At 37.5% G+C, this 22,536-nt stretch overlaps 1 protein-coding gene across 1 annotated transcript in view; it reads left to right on the top strand.

Annotated features, from left to right (window-relative positions):
- The window catches only part of thsd7ba (thrombospondin, type I, domain containing 7Ba), a 162,011-nt gene that overhangs the window by 36,440 nt on the left and 103,035 nt on the right, over positions 1 to 22,536 (top strand). Inside the window, exons 3-6 of the mRNA XM_088930773.1 lie at positions 8,046 to 8,871; positions 16,026 to 16,274; positions 16,782 to 16,951; positions 19,867 to 20,025. Coding sequence (XP_088786899.1) covers positions 8,046 to 8,871; positions 16,026 to 16,274; positions 16,782 to 16,951; positions 19,867 to 20,025 — 1,404 coding nt within the window. The remainder of the gene's footprint in view (positions 1 to 8,045; positions 8,872 to 16,025; positions 16,275 to 16,781; positions 16,952 to 19,866; positions 20,026 to 22,536) is intronic.

Here is a 22,536-nt window from a genome sequence, read left to right as displayed (position 1 = left end):
ATATGAGTGAGACTGGGAAGTTGAATTGCTGCTGTCACTAGTTCGCATGTTAAATAGAAACACCAGACTCTAGTTTTAATCTCTGTAGTAGTGCACTAGTCATTAATATTCATTATTGAAAGTAGTTTGAAGTCTTCTAATGTTTTTTTCTGAAAAATAAAGGTCTCCATATGTTCACTCTCATCTTTTCTTCCAGAACGAGTTGCTCTGTTCAGACAAAAATAAAACTTATCTTAAAATTAGTGAGCTGTAGGCCAACCATCTGCAAAGATGGCGAAACGTTAAGGAAATTTAATTATGGTCCACAGACTGTTGGAGAATGCAGTAATATGTCATCTGACTGAAAGCAATATTAATTAACTTGAATAAATTAATGCAAAATAATGATCAAATCCTTTGTTTTGGAATTAAAAAAAACTTGGCCAGTTATGCAAACACAACTGAAAATGCAAACAATGTTTTTGCCTGTGAGGGCAGTTCAAATAGTCCTGAGCCAAATTCAGACAGAAGTACTGGAGTCTGGTGCTGCTCATGTAATAGTCCCAGCTACAGGTGCAACATCAGGTCCCTCCTACATACGATAAAGCACAAAGGCAACCCAAGCACCACAACATAATTTAAAGTATAAGTATTACTGTACATGGAGTTCTGCTGACTACATGTTCTCTGGAAGCAGGCAAAGCCATGTCTTGTTAATAGCACAACCATGAAATGTCCCCTGTCTGTCTGAGTTTGAATTAAGAGGGGGTACCCAAGTGAAACACACTGAACCTCCTCAGCATGACAATGGAACCAGTTCTTAAATCCCTGCCACTGTTCTGCCTCACAAAGACAATATCAATCTATATAGACTTATTAAAAATAACACTTGGGGGAAATAAAGTATAACATGGAGACTGTTGGAGGAACATAAATTATCAAAGCAAAATAGCATGGTTATTGTTAATAATAAACTGTCTCTGAAGTGCATATGAAATTACTTGGCAGACATCAATGAATGTAAGAATTAAGCAGATTAAGGCAGCATATTCCTGGTTTAAGGATGCAGGCTGACTGAGGTTTATAAATGAGATTGTAGTGTCTTTAATATTATTGTACCCTGAAGGAAACTCATTAACAAAGCATTTCAGCTAACTGTGAAGGGCTGTTCTTATGGGACATTTTGGTGTCTGTGATTGCTTATACCCTATAAATGTAGAAAGACAACCAGAATATTTCATCATAATATTTTAGATTGTTATCTCTTACTTTGATACAATACATGTATGAGGAATTTAATAATGAGGCTGGCTTACATATACTGTACTTCATGATTTGCCATAGAGGAAACAAATATTGTTTAGTTCCCTTCCAGCTGTTTCCATACTTTGCCAGTGCAATTTTTTTTATTATGTAACATCTCCCATAATAAATCTGTGCCAAAAGGAGATTTAGAAGTTCTTTTAATTAAGAAAGGAATACTCCACAAAATAGAAGATACGGTGATTTTACTTGAATAGCTGTCTTGCAAGTAACTGAACCAAGGTGATTATTTGGTAATTAAATGTTAGCCATTAATAAGTTTCATGGGTTTGAAGGAGATTATGCAGACACCTGCATAGAATTAGCTGATTCAGGAAACGATGAAAGATGGATTGTGTGATGAAAACACATAAGACTATGATTTGCTCTATAAACTTAGTAATTAAGGATGCACCAGACTAAAAGAAATAATAGAATCTTGCAAGTGCAACTTCAGGTAGCTCATTAAAAAAAAAGTCAGGCTTCTTTTTGGTCAATCCCAGATTTATTCACACGCGCAGGAAGCATGAGCAAAACTTCATATAACCGAAAGATATAAAGATTAAATAACGTCTTTCTTATTAAAGCCTTAACTATGAATTTGCTTTGAAAAGTGAAGTCATATTTGTCATAGATACAGTCAGCACAGAAAACATGAAGGTCATATTTATTGAGACTTTACACTCTAGTTAAGATTTTGTAAATCCTCCCAGGCTGGAATATTATAAAGATTCCTCTTGCTGTGTGCTGAGCTTCTGGCACTTCTGGGGGGCTTTCAGACCTCCAGGCAGGATTGCACTTGGTACTCCAGGGTCTTTGGCTTCCATTTGTGAATGGCTTTCTTTGAATAGAAAATGTCAAGTGGATGGCAATCTGGAGCCCTTATTGACCACATCTTTGTCAGTTTACTGTAAATGTAGGCTTTGGACCATTGGCACTCTGGAATGTTCATTTTCAGCCACACTTCAGTGTCTTGGTAGCAGGAACCAGCTTGTTCATGACTCATAATCTTATCAAAGGCTCCAGGATCCACAACATAATAGACCTTCAAACATACAGTATAGCTGTGGAGCACCGTGACCATTTGCCTTCAGTCTTTAAAGATGTCTCTGACTTTAATCATGATGATGCTGCTACTACTTTTCCAAATATTAACTTTTTTTACACCCCAGGGTAACGGGGCACCCACTATATAGTTCTGGAGGCCTCCTTTGCAAAAAGCAGTCTATAACTCTGAACTTTGTTTCTGTTGAATTTAATTTGAAAGGGGGTGAATAAATGTTATTCTCATGATTTCTGTAATTATGTCTGGATTTCAATTATTTATTTCTGACAGTTATGACTTTGCTCTATGCACTTCTATTATGATTACATATATAACACTTTTAGAATTTGTTAAGCCAGACATATTAATCCATGAATAACTCTTTCCTTTATATGATCTTTCTTCAACTTTTGTTCAATTTTGGGAGTATATACCTGAATAAATCTGAAGAATTGTATCATGAATGATTAATAAATAATATCTGGAGGGCACTGTATAAAAATGGCACACCCAATCAAATAATTTACAAAATATTTGAAAAATGAAGCATAAGTTAATATTTCCTACAGGTGACAGTCTGTATAGTTGTTTCAAGCCACTAGTAGTAATTCTTATTAGGAAGCACAGTCATTTTTCACATCTTAAGAAAATTAACCTCAGAAGTCTGCAGCTTGTGAGTAGTATTAACAGGGAGTCTTGTAGGGAGGGCTGTGGGATTACTACCATGCTTCTCATTAAAAGCAGAAGAAAAGGAGGATCTACAGGTCTGCTGATATTATTCGTATACACAGAGTTTAACAATCAGCTCTGCCTTCATTCACGAGTGATCAAGGCTTCCCCCTGTTGCCTTTGCAGACAAGAGTTTATTTGTTTACCGGGCAAATGAAAGAGCAAAAGAAACTAAATGAATGTTCACAGGAGCTGCTAATAGTTTGTGCTAAAGTGTCATTGTTACAGAGGAATCTGTATATCAACAAAGCAGTAGTTCTGCAGTTATGTAAATTGACCTGTATATTAAAATCCCAAAAGAGGGATTCAATGTATAGTTTTTATTGTATAATTTGGACAAAGCACAAGTAAAGGTTTATTCAATGCTGAAAAGAGAAGAAAAGAAACAACATTTTGGCTGCGGGCCTTCTTCGGGCATCGTTTCTTTGGGCAAAGCACAAATAACAGTGCTGAAAATTCAGCTGGGATCCTGAGGGGATAGCACACCAGAACCAAGCAGAGGGCGAGATCCTTTTGTGTTGAAAAATAAGCAATCAAAGGATGTAACATTCTGCACAGGTGTTTAGACCAGCGCTTACTGTAAGTGATGAATGGCTGCTAAGCCGCCATGCTGGCCAAAGTTGAGAGATCTTTCAACAAAACCAATCCAGTGAATGTAACCTCATTTAACAGCAAATACTCATTCAGTAAGTGCCATGTTTCAGCCAGATGAACTCCACTTTCTGATTTGTAACGAACCCACTGCAAATCAAAGCCTTGCTATTGTATTAAAGAGACAGAATCTATCAGAGATCTGCACCACAGAGGTTATATTCTGAGACAGCAAATCCTGCATTTCTGGGAAGATCTTGCAGACAGCCTCGTCATATCCTGGCCCTCGGATGGATATGGATGCTGATAGGACAAGATTGAACTAATTATGCAGTTAGAGCTCTTATTCTTATTCTTAAATAAACTGCAACCAGAGCCACTGACCTCAAACTGATATTCATGCAAAACTACGTCAGTAATCATTACAATTCACTCAAAAGAATGTGAAAATAATGGAATTAAAAACAGTTTATATTATATTATTAATTATTTTTGAATAACATTTTATTTCATACTTTTAGTTGAAAAGTCATATTACTCACTGTTGGTGACATTGAAGGAATATTTAAACAGTTTTTATTGCATATGGTAATTGTTGGTCATGGTGTGGTTAGTTTATAGATACACACACACAACAGCACACTTATAGGAGGATGGTTCATCTCCACTGTAATTATGAGTCCTTCATATATCTGTTTTCAATGACTTGAGGAGTTTTGTGGTAGTGCTTTGATGTAGTAAGTGCTCCATAAATTAATAAACCTGAGGCTATTTGTTTTCTTCCTCTGTGGAGCAAGATAGTGACAGCCAGTGTGATTATTCCGCATCAGAGTACCAGTGAACTGCTCCTGAAGAGTGTTTACCAGGCCTTTCAGAGCTTAATCAGTCAGACTCACAGAGCTGCAATTCCCCAAAACACCAAGTGTAGGATTAAAATAATTGAAGTGTTGCAACAATATAATATATTAATGTACTGACATTGTACTCTGAAACCTGACAGAAAACAATATTAAAATGATTTGTCCACTTTTTATTATTTTTATTTTTCCAAATATAGAATTGAGTTTTTTTGCAAATGCTGTTTAATAATTTAGCCCGGAAGTCATTGTATACAGTATGATTTCCATGACAACCTACTATTTTAAATGATCAAAAGGTCTTTTTGCTGTTTGTCGGACAAAGTAGTTTAAAAATCTGTAAACTGTGCAGTTACATGCACAGTCTTAAATCAAGTGTAATGAAGTGCTTATATGCAATGGATATATTCTGATGTTCAGATGATGGACCACAATGACCATTAGAAAACAAATTATAAGATTTTTGTAGTGCACTTTGCTGTGTATTTTATTTTTATGAGACACAGGTGTCTTTCAGTGGTACTGTAGATATTGCACCTGCTATCCACCAAAATACCAAACTCAGGTTCCCTTTAATGGAATTATAACAAAGTTGTAACAAAAATCTGGGAGGTAGGTTAGAATCCTAAAGTAAATCTAGGCGAGGCTGACAAACTGGCCTTAGCCAGGAGAGCTACTGTACATCAGATAAACTCTGCATATCTAGTCTCTCTCTCATCTTTAAGAATCTTATTGAACTGTTGCATGTACAGTATACTTTCTTCCTATGCTGTTGCATTCACATCACGTGCCACATGTTGCATCCAGAAACATACAGTATACTGTATTGGATAATTCAAAGAATATCGTAATCAGTATGTTGATGGTTATAGTTAAATATCTTCTATTAAAGTGATGCTTGGAAATGTGTTAGAATAGGAAAGGGAATTTCTGGCACTGTACGTCAAGATTAATGTTTTAACTAAGGAGCAAAGACTTTCTGGACACCTGGAGTTATGACTGTGATATATCACTTCTCATGGCCAATGAGTCTGCTTGTTTGTACTGTAGTTATTGTGCAATGGATTTTGAGTTCTATCATATGTGAAGAGCAGAAAGGTTATCACTGAGTTATAATGCAATTGTCCTCTCACTGACCTCACTAAGGGACCTGGCTTCTTTGCAGCGATTATCCCACTTTTTCATGGTTTGCTGTTCACTACACATGTTGCTGCACATGTTGCTGAGCAACACCTGACTGCCTTCTGACAATTTCTTGCTAACCCTTCACTGACTTCCCCAGTAAAGTTTCACAAGCCCTTGTGACAAGTACACTTTTAATTTTTAAATTGTTATTTTCAGAGAGGGCTCATCTCTGGCAGGTTCCCAAGGCAGAAAATATTATGCCCTTGTGATATTAATAGTGTACACACTCATCCCCATATTAGAAGAATATGAAAAAATGCTTTAAAAAAACTAACCCTGTTCTTTTGTGACTTATCTTTCTAAAAATATTAAAATCATAATGAAATCACAAATAGTGCATATTCACCCTTGTGAAGTGAAGTATTTACTAAAACACTTTGCAACACAGTATCTACAACACAATAACCAAATTCAAATTGTAATTTGCTGAACATTTTTCCACTTCACCATCTGGAAAACAAAATATTTATGTCTGAAACACACAGGTCCTCTACTGTCAAAAGTATATTCTATGTTGGATAAAATTATATATACCTATATATATAAATTGAAAATATATACAGTGTATATATATTGTATATATAGTGTATATATACAGTATTAGCAGATGATCTGTGTGTTTTGTGAAAACAGAAATTGATACAATTTACCATTCTAGTTCAACATGTTAATCAATCACTAGACAACAGAATTCAGCATTTTAGATAGGTATATTCCTATGCATAATTACCAAGAACACCCATTTTTTTAAACAAAAGTGACTTAATAACCAAAACATACACAAAATAGAATACTTTCTGTTTGATGTTATTAGAAAACACTTTCCAGGGCTTAAAGTTCATACTGTATGTGTATTATTTTAAAAAGGATAATTTAAAGTGAACTGCAATAAAATGCACATCATGTTTTTAATCATGTACATAAATTAGTTACATGCTGAAAATGGAAGAGGAAATAGGCTCAATAGATAGAGATCCTCCCAATTACAAAATTATTTTAAGGATTCTTCACATTCACTTGCTGGGGTTACTTTTTCCAAGTTTCTGTTGCCAGTCAGCACTATGAAATATTTCCGATTCTCATTCCAATTACTCAGGGACGTCATGGAAGGGAATTAAAGAAGACGATTATCATTGATACAGAGAAATCAGTGAATATGTAATATTTCTTAGTGCTTTTAAAAAATAGCCCAGTGGCTTAAATAGAACAGATCAGATCTGATTTGTGTGATCAGTGGAAAACCCAACTAATCCCATTGAAAAATATTTAATACCAGCAATACAGCGACCAGACTTTCGACTTGGAATTAAAAACAATAACTTTTTCATAAAATCCTTATCCTCAACATTATTTTTAACCACACTCTCTGGTCTTTTATGTGGGTGTGGTTCTCTTTATTATTAGTGATCTGTTTAGTTTCATTTAAGTATATATCAAGTGAGAGATATAGCTCATAATTTCATTTCAGTTCTCCATGAAAATCCTCTGTATGTTAAATTAAAAGTGATTTTGCAAGAAAGATGAGACTTATTTTGGATATAGTCTGTGTGTTTCTCTTTTACTTTATATTATATTGTCTGTCAGATAAAATGATTTGCCCCTGACTTTTTCACATGGAAAAATAATTACAAGGCATTGGAAAATCTTGTTTCTACTGCACATCTCAATAATGTCAGCTCAAACAGATGTCAGCTGTATAACTATCAGCCTGACTGCAATACAATGTAGTGAAGTAATATTGCAATCTCTCTGTCTTGGTCATGCACAGCAAAGTATTAGGGTCTGATTTCAGTAATGTACATTGTGAGATCATTTTGTTCTGAACTGTGCAGTATGTGCCCATTTTTTTCAGTGCCTGGAACATTTTTAATTTTCTTGGGAGAAGCATGTTTAAAGCTTAAATACACTTTTCATTTAGAAACATATATTCCAATTTGTTGAGCAAGAAATTCCTACAGCTCAAAGCTTCCTGTGTTCAGAAATATACTTTGCTCACAGTATGTTGTCAGTATGTCAGCATAGCAAATGCTATTACAATGTATGTTACTTAGTCTTTGGCTTTCCTAGACAATTATGCCCATCAGTAATATTGTTCATAATTAAGCACATGAAAGAGGTCTTCTCAGAACAATTGATCAGACAATCCGAGCAATCCCAGGAATGTTTTCCTTCCACAAAATACAGTCTCTTACCACCAGGTAAGTCAATTACCCAGGTTAACAAGGTGACACAATTGAGGGGCAGTTAAAGATTTACAGTAGTTATGCCACTGTTCTTTCATGTTCTTATTCCTATAAAATGTAAAGTGTGGGCCAGGCTCAGATCTAAGGAAGGTATTGTGTGTTTCCTTTTGGCAGGTCAGTGGGGCAGATGCATGGGCGAAGACTGCGGGCCTGGAGGAGTGCAGACAAGAACTGTGTGGTGTGTGCACTCAGAGGGCTGGACAACGCACCACTCCAACTGCAGACACACGGAGAAGCCGGAAAGCCAGAGGGAATGTTTCAAAGTCTGTGAATGGCACCAAGAACTCTTTGAGTGGGAAGTGACCGAGTGGGGCCCATGTGTCTTGGTTCCTTATTTTTCTAATGAACTAAAAGTAAGGACCTCAGAGTGTGTCACGGCACAGCACGGAATACAGCAAAGGAAGGCTCACTGCATTCGGAAGTCCAACAGGACAGTGGTAACTGAGAGAATCTGTGAGTTTTTTTCACAGAGGCCAGCTGTTGAGCAGGCTTGCCTCATTCCCTGCCCACACGATTGTGTGGTGTCGGAGTTTTCTCCCTGGTCTGACTGCAGCAAGACGTGTGGAACGGGGTTACAGCACCGCACGCGGGCTGTGCTGGCTACGCCTGTGTACGGGGGTGCAAACTGTCCTAACTTGACGGAGACAAGGACCTGCAGCAATCAGCTCTCTTGCTCTGTTGGAGAGGATGAGTTCCGATACAGCCTCAAGGTTGGGCCATGGAGTGAATGCAGACTCCCTCGTCAGAAGGAGGCCAGATTGAGTGGAAGGACCATGCTGGATTTCAGCACTGAATCTGCAGAGAAGAGCTCTGTGAAACTGCAAGTGCAGAGCACTCACCATCATCATCATCACCACTCAAAGTCCTGGGACATAGAGATAGGATACCAGACCAGACAGGTCAGGTGCACAAGAAGTGATGGCAAGAACGCAATGCTGAGGTATGATGTCCTCTAACATACGCACACAAAAAAAGAATACTTTCATCTGCATTGAGGAAATGAAGAGTATTCATTTCTAAATACAGTATGTGTAGTTCTTGCTTACCGGCAGGATAGAAAGATTTGTTCAGTTTATTTCTGCCAGGCACTCACCTATGAGCTACATATGTTAGTCTTCCATGAATCTCTCTGTTGCTTTGGTGCACAAGCCGCACATTGAGGCATGCTCAGTAATTTTATTTGAGGTGCCTGTAGAAATGAGTCCTAGTCTTTTTAGAATACAGTTTATTAGATAGCAGTTATGATTTTGGGTATCTGCAAACTTTTGAGACTTCTACAAAAGCCTCAGAGAATCAATTTTCAATATTTTTTGTATTTTATAAAGGTTTCTTATGCAGCTTGGTGGCGTGGCAGTACTGCTGCTTCCGAGCTCTAAGGTCCCGGGTTTGATTCTGAATTGGGGTGCCTCTTGTGTCCATTCTCTGGCTTCCTCCCATCTCCTAAGACCTGCTGGGCTGGTTAATTAATGGTTCCAATTTCCACTTGCATAGTGTGTGTGCAGCCTTGTGTCCTGTGGTTCCAGGACAGGCTTTGGCATACCCATTACCTGGAACAAGTGGTTTTCTGACAATAGATGGAAAACCTTTTTACGCTGAGCACCGTCTGACACTGCTATAAAAAGAATCTAACATGGCACTGTAGGATGGTACTTTCTACAGGAACAACATGTTACAGTACTGTGGTTACATTAGAATCCTGCTGTGCAGTGACCAATTTGTGGGGTCACAAAGGAATTGTCATGTAAGGCAGTGTGCAAGGGTTTTCTCAAAGAGTGTTTGTGTCACTGTCAGTGGTTGTGGTATAAAGTGGCTTTTTCAAGATGATTGAATTCCTGGAGAATCCAATCTATACCACTATCTGGATAATATGTTAATTTATTATCTTTATTATTCCAATGTACTTCATTATTTCAGCTTAATATTTTTAAGGATGGCTCTTGAAGCCATGACAATCACCCAACCTAAGTGTAAGAAGTTGACCCTCCACACAAACCCAACATTTTAAAAGTTAGTCATAATGTTATAAATACAGCAGTCATTATGTTATAAATACATTGAAACGTAGCTTTTAAAACATACAGTATTTCTAGATTGACAGGGTATTTGTATGTGAGAACAATCTTTTCTTGAGAATGAATAATTTCTAACGTCAGTTTCATTAAAGTCAATTCAGGTTGATGACTATGTTTAGGAATTTAGTTAATATGTTGCCAATTACAGAAGCATTTGTTTTTGGCTCTTTTTGCCTAAACACAGCGCAACTTCTTTGTTAAAAGATCTTCTTTCAAGTAATTATACTAAATAGATAGTAAGTGTCAGATATTGAGTGTAAAATGAGAATGCTGTTTTTTTATCGTATTACATTGTAATTGCAAAGCAGGAGGCTCTGAAATGAGGCTGCTGGTATGGTTAGCATGGCACATCCTGTAATTTGATGTTATTATGAATCTTTATTTTTAAAAAAAAACAATCATGAGGTTTAGATGGAGTGCATTACAACACTACATCTTGATCTGCTCTAGTTGATCTGAGCACCATTTATGTTATCAGCATGGTTACTGCAGGAAGAAAATTGTCATGCTTTTAATGCAGTAGGGGTTCAGCATAGCTGAATAGTTTAATATCAGTCTACAGAGACATCCATGTTTATGAAAGGATACTGCTGGAATTTGCATATAATTGATTCAAGGCAATTTTGAGATTACCTGAGTTCAGCGTGAGGATCTGCATTGTGAAGTGAATTCACTATATGGAACGTCTGAAATATTATTTTCAATATTCACAAGAAAATCCTCAGTTAAACCTGCTACACTACACTACGGTACTCTTTGTATCTCTTGAAGTCAACGTGCAACACCACTGGGAGCTACATGCCACATGCTGATTTAAGCTACAGAATGAGCATTGTTCTATACATTATGATATGCATATTGTAAATGGTAATGTTCATTTTCACCATAAACAGTATCATGGTATGTCAGGGAAAGTATCGCTTTTTAGCCCATGCCAATACATCTGATTAGAGATACAGATAGAGGAACAGCAGCTTCATCACACCTGGCTGTGTAGAGCATTTCCCATGCTCACTCCTCCCAGCATCCTTTGAATGGCTGTGCAGCAATCCACATCCCAGCCTTTCAACTGGTGTAAATGTCCTCTTTAATTCTGTGTTCAAACAATTCTTTATATATCTTTATTTTCAACATTGCTTTCATTGTTTTTTGTTTTGATGTAAAATTATATATTGCTCTCCAGGATAAAAAATTATTTTTAATTTTATTTTGGGACTAATATCACCTCATACTGTCCTGTGCTCTGCAGTCCATGTCGGATGCTATGTTAGACCCTATGCGAAGCGGTAAGAGCTGAAGGAGACATGAGGCGGAGTATGGGAAGACACATAGGGGTTTAATGGTGCAGTAAAGTAACAGTGATAGTCTATAAGATGGTGAAGGGGGAGACAAAGAAGCATCTGAATCTGAGCAGGTCCAAAGGCAGGTCAGGGCACAGTCCATGAGTAATCAACAATAGATCCATCCTCTGACGCGACAAGGATAAAATCCCCAGGAACGTTGGAAAACACAAACACATGAAAAACATGGAGGTCCTGGGATGAACGGGCGAGTTCCTCCAGACCCCGGGCTCAGGAAATGGAAGGTGTCAGGGATGAAGCCTATGCCCTCAGGAGATGGACGTAGGGTATACAGGTGTTAGGCGGGCCTCGCGACATCCGTACCCTAATGTTGAGCCCTGAGCCCTGGAGGAGCTAAGAATAAATAGGGGGAGACACAACAAAGCACACCTGGAATACATAATGATCACATGGAACTATTGACAGGAGTAAATGGAGCGCCCTCTAGGGGTGGAATGTTGACCATGACACACCCTTTATTGTATTCTGTGGTTTTCTTTAAAATTTAGAAACTTCTTTAATTTTCTTACTGGTCGTACAGAATTTTCTTACAACCGACTATTACTCTGAAGGCAAAAGTCAGTCTCCTGTGATTCTTGCTCATGCACTTCCTGAATTAAAGTATTTTTTTATTCTTTTAGCATAATAAAAAAAACATAAATGTATTTCAGGAATCACTATAAATGACTGTCCTCCACACAATGTACAACAAATTAAATATCCCTCCTATGTATATTGTTTACACATTAAAAAATAACATGTGGCATTTTTCATTTGTATGGGATACTATCCAAGATTCATCTTAAATGAATCATGGCTGTAATGTGGCTCTCATTCATTCAGGAATGAAAGGCTGAGATGTGCAGAAACCCACATAACCTCTATCTGCACAGTGCTGTTCATTTCATGAAAATAGCTTCTGGCTACATACAGTATTTGCAACTAAACGGCTATGAAGTCTGTTGAAGTCCCTTTGGATTTGTGAACTTGTGTATTCCATCTCAAGCAATTATACTGTTGACTAATAATTTCTAATTTCAGTCTTTTTTTAAGAACAGAGATACGTATATAGATTGTATTTGAACATCAACAAGGGCCAATGAATTAGTCATGTTTTTTTCATGTTCTAGTCATTTTAGAAAAATGCTTTTTGCTAGTTGCTAGACAACGGTATTACTGTCGATTCTTGTGTTAAATACAAAGCCGCTTTTGCAGAAGAACTTTCTGTTATTGCACCTTTCAGGAAAAGAGAGAGAGAAGTGAGCAGCACTGGGCCCTTGCAGGTGTGCCACGGCTGTAATTCCCAGTGAAAAAAGATAATTTACAATATCTAATTAGCATTCTCATTTAAAATGGCAAATGGCAAGTTAATATTATGTATTGGTGTTGAATATATATTTCCCACCTGAGCTGCATTTTATTCAGTTTCTTTAATTACAGTCTAATTACCAAGTAAAATCACACAGGAGTGAACATCACAGTCATTATACTATACATAATTAATTAAACAGTAGGAATTAAACAGATAAAATTATAATTATGTACCTTGTGATGTAGTACATTTATTTGTATTTTTGTGATATATGGAGTTATTGGAAAGATACTTCAGCAACCAGATAATAAACCACCTCCTCATAACACATTATACTGCAAAATGAAAGTGTTTTCTCACATATGCAAAAAAAGCAGACAGGTCTGCACAGGTCCTAAGAGTAAATGACTGACTTTGCGCACAGTAGGCAGGTAAAGCAGTATGTGGCAGTTTGGAAGAATATTTGTCAAAGCCCTTGTGACTCAGTCTTCGGGTTTCAGAAACAGCAGAAAGTTTCATTTCGATCTCTATAAGTTAAGTTCTTGTGAGTTTAACAATACTATTTTCAATAGCAATTAATTCAAAAGCAATTCTTTTACATTACAGACAGAATAGCATCACGGTTAAATAGGTTGAGGTTCAATCCATGCTGAAAGATAAAAAAACACAAGGTTTCAGCATTCTTCTATGGAAGAGCATCGCTTCCACCAAGGGAAAAAAACATTCACCCCCTTATCTCATAATTACGAGGTGGCAATGATTGTTTCAGTGTGTGTACTACCTGTTACGTTGTGCACTGAACGTGTCAATGTCCAGCGCTGCAGAATTTGTACGGATTTACTTTCGACTGGAGTTCAGTCATAATGAAATCTTGCATTTAGCAAATATGAACAGAATCATTCTAAGCATGAGGACCAGTTTTGTCCGATTTAGAGATCAAAGCAATGATGGTTCCGTTATGAACAATTATACGTGCCACCAGTTCCACTGCTCAAAACTGTACAGTAAGTCTGTACGTAGCGATATACAGTAGGTACTGTATGACAATTGTACTATCGTGTGATCACATAAAATATGTGAGACTTACTTTGCGTATTCCTCATCGATATTCCTTATCTCATACGAGATAATTTTCTCGGAATTATGAGATAACTTTGTCGTAATTATGAGATAAGGGCAAGGATTGTTTTTCTTTGGTGGCAGCAATGCGCTTCCGTAGCCTTCAGCTCTGAGGGGGAAAGGAGTAAATGCCGTAAATGACAGGGCATTGGAGAACAAAAGACTAAGTGGGTGAGAAGGGGCAGGGAGCAGTGAGGAAATGGGCACAAAGCAGGAGAGAATAAGTGTCCAAACTCAGGGAGAACAGGAGGAGAAGTGTGGAAAGCCATAATCTGCAATGAATAGAGAGGATTTTGAAGGAGAAGAAGGAGATGTCATTGAGAGAGCGGGGAAGGTGTGATCCAAGTTTAAGGATAATTTGGGTTTCAGGTGTCTTTCTGCAATATTGCTTCCAAAATCCCTGCGTGAGGATGCAGACAGAGACATCTTAGCAATCATGGCCGTTAGAGGTGAAATGGGGAACTATTGATTTGAGAGATCTTTGATCCTCTCAGCTCTGACATACTCCCTGAAACGGTCTGCCAGTTTTCTTCCTGTCTCACCAATGGAAATGGTACTGTATCTGCCAAAGCATACATAAGCACAGAAGTGTCTGATCGCCTGGCCAAGTGTGTGATGCAGGGCTTGATGTTGATATTGATGTAGAAGGCTTTCTTTCACAGGCACAAAAGAGTTCTCATTCAAACACAGACTTTCAGTTTGGAAGGCTGATTATTTTAATATACAGTAGCAAGGTCCTGTTTCTGTTAGTAAGCAAGTAATTATTTTACAAAATCTTGTTAATTATTGTAGAAGAATTGTCTGACTGCGTAATATCCTTTTAAGGTTCACCACAGATTTACCATTTGTAACGCAGAGTTTTTGTAATGCTTTTGCATAAGGTACTACAGCAAATTATGAAGAGTGACCCCAAGGCCACGTGTATGAGCTCAATATTTTCATCAGAGAGTTTGACGTCATATAAACATATGTTTTTTTGCTGTTGATTAAAATTCATGTGTCATTGAAATTGTTCTTTATATGCTTCCTTGTTTTCCTCATAATTACCTACTCAAGTACTCAAGTCTAGTTCACTTTGCAACAGTTAAACTATTTTGCTGCTGGACCTGTTGTCCTGCATGTTACAGTTCAGTGACTCATCTTCTAGAAGTTTTTTGCTTCTCACTGTTAGAAAGATACTGTCACTTTCTCACATTAGCATTAAGCATTGTGACAACCAGATTTCAGACTGGAAGTGAGAATTGTTTTTGATGAAGTAGTTACATTGTTGATGTTCACAAAATCCAAATATTAAATACAGAATTAATAGTGTTTGACTGTTCTCTTAAATCAGAAACACATATTGAACATAAGAAAATGAGAGTTAGGTGTTTGAATAGCTTGGCATAAAAAATGTCAAAGGTTAAAAGTCACTGATATTTCTTAAGTGATAATATAAAAGCAATTTAGTCATAAATAATAAATGAAAATAGAAAGAAGAAATTGAAAAGATATAAAATGAAGGTTAATTGTTTGAAAACCAGGCTGACTTCCCAATTTAGTGTAGAAAAGGCTGTTTACACATAAAAGTTACCTTAACCTCAGTTAAACAGTTACATTGCATTTTTACTGATGAGCAGCTTAATTGATAAACAGATTTGATCTCTTGTTGCCAAGAGACCAGTGAGATATTTAGTTTCATTTCTCAGGCTGTCAGTCTGTACAGTGCTCTGCAGCCATCTGAAGAATTGCTTTGTTATTGGACATGTTGGCAGGATTGGGGGTGCAGAATAAATGACCTGCTGGGTGTGAAGAACCCCTTTTTGTATCTTGTGAGAGAGGGCTCCAGATGGGGCAGAGTTTCCTCTGGGACTCAGCAGAGCTGAAGAGAGGACTTCTTGCAGGGGCACAATACCTTCAGATTTCCAGTCTGCTGAATTCAAGGGAGGCGACACAGGCCGCACTTTCGTGCATTGCACATTACACTGCATGAGAGCACGTTCCCACTCTCTGGGCTCTGAGTGCTCATTTCCAACAGGGGCATTATTGGTGCTAGATAGCAGCTCCTACCATTTGATTTTGATTATCCCTGAACAGGCAGCCCCGAGAGATATGGTACAACCAAAAGCAAACACCAACAGAATAGTGGAGGCCAATTAAAATTACAGGCTATAAAGCATGTGTTTACACAATTAGGGCAAACTGTTCTGTATATTGGTATATATTGTACTTTGAAGACATCACTGACTGCCCATGACCACTCTTGTTCCAGTCTTTGCATTCAGGACAGTTCCCCCGTGACCTTTCAGTCGTGCGTTATGCCCAGACCCTGCGAAACCTCGGACTGGTCTTCGTGGAGCCCCTGTTCCAAGACGTGTCGATCGGTGGACTTGTCTCCGGGCTACAGGACAAGGACTCGCAGCCTGAAGCGCATCCCCGTTGGCGGAGGAAGGGAGTGCCCAGCTCTTGAAGAAAGGGAGGCCTGTAACATCATTGCAGACTTCTTGCCGAAGTGCCCCAGGTATGCCCCCCGTGAGACGGACTGCCTGGACTGACTCCAATTAAATATCTACCAGAGGGAGGAAGAAATCAGGTGGTAGTTAAGCCTCACTGAACCCTATCAATGGATCTGTAATTAAAAGAGGTGTGGGAACAATGGCGCTTGGGCACTTCTGCAGATGAGCACATTAAAAGGAAATTAATTTAACTTAGAAATAAACTTCTAATGTGAAAATACAAGGTTAAAATAATTAACATCCACGAAAGTGATTGAGAGAACTAAAGAATGAGATTAAGTAATTGGTAGATTACAACAGACCATGGTCTTCATTAAAAAATCTCTACAATATTTTTTAAATATGAGGAATGTACAATATCTCTAAATGTAAAATTAATGGACCCCCTGATGTCGCTTGAATATTTTATGCTATTTTTTCAGTTTATATATGTCCCAGGCACTGTGTTCTTTAGTACTGTATTCACTAGAAAAAACATATTAATATGGGATTAAACATATTCATTTTCCTAGGTATATGTGGAAGATCACTGAGTGGGGTGAATGTCAGGTGACCCCCCTTCTCAGCCAGCAGGACCAGCGCCTCAGCAATCTGACTGCACTCTGTGGGGGAGGGATTCAGATGAGAGAAACCTACTGTGTACAGATCCCAGATGACACAGCTTCACATAAAGTGAAAGAAGGTAGAAACTGTTCCACTAATTTGTCAGAATCCTGTGCAGAACCACATTTTCTCACTGGCTGCTCCCCACTGCAGCATGGAACTGTCAGCACTGCTTGTTCCTTGAAGGGGACTGATCCTTTCTGTGAGGTATCTAGGGAGACCAGAAGCGGTGTAACAAATGTCACCATACACGAGAAAAGAAAAACCAGTCTCTGGTTTTTAATTTCTTCTGATTCTTTTCTGTTTCTGCAATTCCATTTACATAAATGAAACCATTATACATTTTTTATCACTGCACAGATGAGCTGTGTGCAAGATGGGAACATTTATTTCCCAAACACTGCTGACAGTAGTTAATGATATTACTGCAGCACGGAGGGATTATCTGGGCTAGTGCTCAGTCCCACTGAATCTCATCATATTCCTAAAATTCTGGAAGCCACTGATTAGTAATAGACCATATGAATGTTCATACTGTATCAAGCTTCAAGAAGCTTTCTTCAGCTTCAGTACATGATGCATCTTAAAAGAATGACTGCTGAAGGCAGTGAATGACAAACATTGTTAAAATGATAGAGGAAAGTATATTTTATTCTGCAGGTGAATCTGAATCTCTCTTATGACTCCGAGCAGAAAGCTCTTCACCATGTGTCTGGTGGTTAAAATGGTGAAATCAAGCACACTGAATAAAGTCTGGGCACGGATGTTTTATTTTTCTTGCCAGCTGCACAAGATTTCAAGTTACAAGATGTGCCATAATCTGAACTATTAGCTGTGTAACTGTATGGAAGACCATTCTGATTTACAGTAATAGAAAGATCAAAAAAGATGTTCCTGTGCAATGAACTGAGAGTACATTGGCATACACTCGACTGGCTTTCAAGTGTATTTCGGCTCAGTCAATGAGCTGGAAGTCTTGAGGTTTGTAAGCCACTTCATGTGATCTTAATACAGTGCATATGGTACTGCACATAAAGGATAGTAGATATCCTATTTACGTTTGTTAGTACTGTACTAAAAATTTGTTATGTGCAAGTGATAAATGTGATTTTGTTTCGAGTAGGTGAAAGCACTTCATAAGAGCCTTAATTTCTTTTAACTTAACAAAGCCCAATATGTTCCCACAGCCTCAACACATCACTAATCATATGTATATTCAGTCCAAATGACATAATACAGTTTCATAATTTGCATAATTTACAATTTATAAACCCCTTTATATTCCCCAGGAAATTATATGATCTGTCTTAACAGTGGTAGCTGTCTGCGGTAAATACATTCCTAAGTGAAATATCTGAAATGCAATTGTCTGTGAGAGGTGTTGTTTGTGATGGCTTGCTTTTGATCTCTCATTTCTTAAAAAAATAAAAAAGGAGATACCTGGTCTTGCATGGAGATGCAATCAATGGCGGTCCAGGAGCCAATCAATAAGAGTCACCGCAGATGTTTACTTTACCTAATCTTACCATGACCTAATCTTCTGCAGCTAATGCAAATTGATTGCAGATGGTTGTTTTGTAATGGAGATCTCCAAAAAGGAAATTTAATGAGTAAGTAATTCAAGTGAAAAAATTCACTTTGTTCAGTTAAAGAGATTAACAAAATTGGTCTTTAAAAAGGTTTTTCCAGAACAATGTGAGGTTCTAGTACTGCACATACAGTATCACTAGGCCTTAAGAAAAACAAGTGCAGGAATATGAGTATTTTAGGCTGTCTTAAATAGTGAAAGGGTTCTACTGCATATGTTAAAATATTAATTTGTCAAGTGTTCACAGGTACGTCAAATTGCATCTCCGACATAAAAACATGGATGACTCGAAATTTCCTCCATCTAAACTGTGTCAAGACTGTAGTCATGCTTATTGGCACCCCCCATCAACTTCGTAAAGCCAATGTGGTAACCCTATCTGTGGATGGTACTGTAGTTGAGCTTCAGTCTAAATTGAAAAACTTCAGGGTGATATTTGATTCAGGCTTGACATTCAACCCAAATGTATAACATATTATCAAAACATCATTCTTTCACCTCAGAAATATAGTCAGACTATGTCATTGCTAACTGTTGCTGAAAAGCTGATCAACACAATTGTCTTCTCCCAAATTGAGTACTGTGCAATGCTCTGCTCACTGTGTTTTCTAAATTCACATTGAAGAAACTCCAGTATGTCTAAAATTCGGCAGCCACAATCCTGACCAAGTCTAGTGCAAGTGATCACATTACTCCTATACTGGAGTCCTTGCACCAGCTTCCTGTCAAGTTTCGTGTTGACTTCAAAATCCTCCTGCTCAGCTATAAGGCTCTGAATGGCTTGGCTCCTCAGTGCCTGTCTGAACTACTATCGTCCTGCTCCCAACCTCACAAACTTTACTCTTCTAATTCTGGTCTCCTATCTGTCACCCAAACCCTTATACACTCTATAAGTGACAGGTTCTTTTCCTGTGATGCCCCAAAATATCTGGAACTCTGAACTCTTTCCCCAAGGATATCAGAGAGTCACCTTCTCTTAACTCCTTTAAATCCAGACTCAAAACCTTCTTCTTTAGAAGAATCTTTACTTAACTGGCTCTGTTCTTTACCTCTCTGCTCCTACTGTATTCAGTACCCCATATACTGTCTCCTCTCATTGTTTATTCTCACTGTGCATTGTGTATTTTTATTGTTGTTGTCATTCTGTAAAGTGCTTTGGGAAGCCACCTTTAAAGGCGCTATATAAATACAGTTTATTATTATTAATTCGTGCTACAGTAAATAAGTTGAAGTTGAAGTCTGCTGTATTTAAAGTTGAACTCTGTGGAGCTGCACAGAAATATCCAGAGGATAACAAGAACAAACCCTCAATAAAATTTATTTTTGTGTAGGCTTTCACTTCATTTTCAGTTCTAAATAGAAATTGCAGTTATTTATTCCTGCTTGTGTCCATTGCTGTCTCTCAGTATCTAGGCCTGTGAATGGGAACCTGTGTCTGGGGCCAGTGCCTCCCGCCGTCCAGCAGTGCTCTGTTCCCTGTGCAGAGGAGTGTTTGGTCTCTGCCTGGAGTCCCTGGGGCTTGTGCATGTACGAGAACTGCCTGGAACCACCACTTGGGAGAAGAGGTATTACAACTACACACCATCTTTCCTGCCCACACCCGGCTGGTGATACAGCCACTAGTGAATATATGGTGAATTTCCTAAAAAAACAGTCTGTCTAATTCAGTTTTTCTAAAGTGGTGTGCCAAGGCACAGTGGTGGTACAGAAATTCCGGTAAAGTCACTTATGAGAATTAAGTTCCTTTATACTGTATATAGTTTTATTATGTACAGTACATTCATTTTTTGGAGTATCCAAAGTGTGTTGCATGCTCAGTGAATTCACGAGACAGAAGCTACATTCTAAGATTGTTCATGTAGGAATTGAATGTGTTCTCAACTGACAGACATGGAAAACAAAAACAGAGAATGACAGAGCAGCTGAGAAGAGCTCTGCGTCACTGTCATCGATTCCTGCCAGGATAAGGCGACTATGCACTGAGAAAAACTCAGATTAAGCTTTGAAAGGAGTTCCTCTTCCTCTGTGAATCTGCACTACTCTGATTTGGCTGATGTCTTTGTGCCCCAAGGTGTAAGAGTAGGTTTTAGAAATTGTGTGTCCCTTTTGCAGTTTCACTTTTGAAGAATGTAAAATAGTCTTTTATTTCCTAACATATTCTTTGCCTTGATCACTTTGTTTTTAATGGTTGTTACTGTATGTTGCATTGTTGGGATTTACTCTGCAGCAAAACAAATTTCCCCTAAGAGATAATACAGTTTGAATTGATCTTAATTTTAAATTGAATTACATGAATGTAAGAATAACTAAATAACCTGTAGAAAAGAAGGAAAAGAGTATGTGAACTGAGACAAAAATAAAAAGTAATAAAAATAAAAGTTAAAAAATAAAAAATAAAAGTTTGGAGATGGTTGTGGCACTCTTCAATTATTCATTTCCTGGGATCTGGTGCAGAGGACATTTTTCTCACTGAACTTTCACTTTTTTTTAAATAACATTAGAATGGTTACAAACAAGAGGGAGGAATTCAGCTGGTTAGTAGAATTTCATTCAGTCATTCCTTGAAAGCCATTAGGGTATGGGGCTGGGTAGCATGTTCCTGACTCTCACATTGCTGTGAAGGATCCCTACCTTTGGGATAGCCTGACAGAGGGTCTTGCCCATAAAACCTGATGCCAAAAATCAAAATTCATTTTTGGACCCCACTCGGTCGAGTCCGGTTGGCCGAGTGCACTCAGTAACTATCTTCTTATTTATCGGTGTTCTGACCCAGAAAACGACCTGGGTTTTCCTGAGAGAAAGAGGTTTTCTCCGAACACTTCAGCTTTTCACGGCATTCTCCTTCGTTCTCATCGTTCCTAACAACCATGAGTGTCGTGTGAGAGACAACCTCTGACTGTTGCAGGCATTAGTTTTATATACAGTAGGTGGCAATTCCAAGTTCAGTTATTTTGTTATAGGAGTGTGAAGAATGTGTTTCCCTGAATGGGGTGACCCCCGGTGACTGAACCCTATCTCTGGTTACAGTCTACTACAGTGCAATCCCCGTACATCACACTTTCAAGGTGGTGCTTCAGCCACCCCAAATTACACAGCTAGTAGTGAAACATAATTTCTATCTTGCAGTTTTTCATGCTAAATTGAGAAATTCCGATAAACTGTATAAATAGAAATTTTATCAAGCGATGGTAGGCATGGTGACACAGTGGTTACCATCGCTTTTCAGGAGAGGTATTGTTGCTTGATCAAACATTTTGTTCATTAAACTATTTTTGAATCAATGCTTTACACTCTTAATACTATAACAATTTAAAGAATATTTTCATACACCCAGGCTAAGAAAGATTACTCTTTCAGATTAAAAGGGACAAATATGTATTTTATTTTGTTTCTAGCAATGTGAAAAGTAACACAGGAATAATTCTAAAAAAAGACTAAGGTGGTGCTGTTGCATTTTCAAATGCTTATGGTTTACAACATTAATTAATTATGGAGATCCTTTATTTTATAAGGTTACATTTACAAAAGAAATGTATAGTATTAAGCTAAACCTGTAGTAATTGTTGTTTTACAAGCCTAAATGACTAAAATATACTTTTATGAGATAAAAAGAACTTGCTGGAAATTTTAGTATTCAAGGATAAAACAGAAAAATATTTTGGCATTAATCAAAGAATTCAGATTAAGTAAATTAACAGTTGGAAAATAGATTCTTTCAAAATACATTTTACTTGTTTTCTTTTTCTGCTTCAGAAAACAATTTAAGCTTAGATTTGAAATAAAATAGCTATGATTAATTAGTTCTAATGTGGTATACAAATGATGTAATTTCCAAGCAATTTAATTAGTATAGTGCAGTCTAAAAATGTATTGGGAACTAAAATTACAGAATTCGATTCATTTAACAAGTAATTAGTAGTTGTGTTTATAAAACAATGAAATTAATCAATTTATATACATAACTGAAATGTTATGTACTGTATATAAAGACCAAATGATAAAGTGTTACAAGGAGTATTGCATAAAGATCTTACTAAATTCAGTCATGGGTTTAGATTTGTGGTCCTGCATTACCT

This window comes from Atractosteus spatula, chromosome 13, assembly GCF_055471065.1.
Source record: "Atractosteus spatula isolate fAtrSpa1 chromosome 13, fAtrSpa1.hap1, whole genome shotgun sequence".
Lineage (NCBI taxonomy): Eukaryota > Metazoa > Chordata > Actinopteri > Semionotiformes > Lepisosteidae > Atractosteus > Atractosteus spatula.
The sequence above is the reverse complement of the archived record's forward strand: the minus strand, read 5'-3'. Positions and strand labels throughout refer to the sequence as shown.